This window comes from Emiliania huxleyi (genome assembly GCF_000372725.1).
Source record: "Emiliania huxleyi CCMP1516 chromosome Unknown EMIHUscaffold_169, whole genome shotgun sequence".
Taxonomy (NCBI): domain Eukaryota; phylum Haptophyta; order Isochrysidales; family Noelaerhabdaceae; genus Emiliania; species Emiliania huxleyi.
In genome coordinates, this window is record NW_005200892.1 from 250,967 (window position 1) to 252,573 (window position 1,607).

The 1,607-nt window shown below is 68.6% G+C and overlaps 1 protein-coding gene across 1 annotated transcript in view; it reads left to right on the plus strand.

Moving 5' to 3' along the window:
* The window catches only part of EMIHUDRAFT_112460 (hypothetical protein), a gene marked incomplete at both ends in the record, with an annotated part of 2,929 nt that extends 2,517 nt beyond the window's left edge, over positions 1–412 (plus strand). The window contains one exon of the mRNA XM_005784705.1: positions 50–412. Within this exon, the coding sequence (XP_005784762.1) occupies positions 50–412 (363 nt within the window). The remainder of the gene's footprint in view (positions 1–49) is intronic.
* Positions 413–1,607: the final 1,195 nt, after the last annotated feature.

A 1,607-nucleotide genomic window follows, 5' to 3' on the forward strand; every position in this document is an offset into this window, starting at 1 on the left:
GGCCACGGCGCTCGAGGCGCGCGCTGCCGAGGTTGCGTCCCTCCGCGAGGCACGCGCCGGAGCGGACGCGGCGCTGAGCGGCGCGCGCACCGAGCTTGCCACGGCGCGCAAGCGCGAGGCGGCGCTGTCGACGGAGCTGGAGGCGGCGCGTGCGGCGGCGGCGAGCCACCAGACGGCCGCAGAGGCGCGCAGCCGCGAGGCGCTCGAGCTGCGCCAGCAGCTGCACGCGCAGAAGCAGGCGGTGCGCGCCGCCGAGGGGCGGCTCTCGCGCCTCCCGGGCTCCGCCCGCGCGCTCGCCGAACGGCTCAGCGACCTCTGCGAGCCCATCGAGGCGGCCCTGCACGAGCTCAATGCGGCGCACGCGCCGTCGATCGAGCGCGGCGACGGCTCCCGCGGCACCGGCAGCTTTTGACTTTTTGCGGCTACAATTGTCCTAGAGCGCGCGATGGTCCGCGGCTACAGTGCCTACTATTTATCTCAATTTGATTATAACATCGATCTTGTCCAGTTTTGTACTTACTGATCTCTGCTATTTCCCCCGCATTTCACTTTTACCCAAGTACCGGGCTCCGCGGGGTCTCGGCACGCGCTGGAGTGTGGAGAACAGAGGCTCAGGCGTCAGGGGCCTGACCCTCAGGGGCGGAGGCGCCCGCCCGAGACGCCTTCTTTGCCATGCCGGCGAAGGCTAGACCGCCCTCCCCGCGCATTGCGCGCACTAAACCAATGCGCTCATGCTTGGCGAGAAAACCAATGCAGCGATGGACATCTCTCGCTGCAGGCGCTCGCGGGGGCCGTGAGTGGCGGTCCCCACTGGCACTGCTGCCTGCCCCTCTGACTATACTTTTGTCTGTGGTGATGCCTTTCCTTGAGAACGCACACAACGCCTCGTGTGTACTGCCCTGTGTTCCGCGAGCAGTGCGTGTGCCCCGTCGTCCATGCTAGGACGTGTGTGACACTGACTGACTGACCGCAAAAAAATCTCGTCGTACACCTCTGATTCACCCTTGGGGACCCGCTGTGTGCGGGGTGGGCCCCTGCACACAGCTGGGACTCCCAGCGGATCTGACCTAAAGCCGCCCCTCTTCGGGAGTGCGGGTCAGGAGGCCCTAAAACGGTGGGAGGGGTAGGGGTGCCGCTGTAGGGGTGTGGAGGGGTCGGGAGGGCGGGAGTGTGGACCGTGACCTAAAGCCCTCCACCGATAGAGGTGTCAGGCGGCAGGGCCCAGGAGGGGTGGGGGCTTGGAGGGCTGGCCAAAAGCGAGGCGTGGGAGGGGTCCAGTGGGCTAGAGAGGGCTGGAGGGGTCGGAGGGGGCTAGAGGGGCCGGAGGGGCTGTGCGGATGGAGGGGTCTGGAGGGCTCGGGGGGCTTGGAGGGCTCGGAGGGTGTCGTCCGGCAAGAGGGTCCCTAGCGCGAGGGGTGGGGCTCGGGAGGGGTGGAGAGCTCGGAGGGCTCGGAGGGCTCGGAGGGCAGAGAGGCACGAGGGTGGCGCTGGAGGGCTCGGGAGGGCTCGGGAGGGCTCATGAGGGATGGAGTGCCCGGAGGGCTCGGAGGGGCGAGCCACCGAGCCCGGGCTCGGGCTGCTCGGAGGGGTCGGAGGGGTCGGAGGGG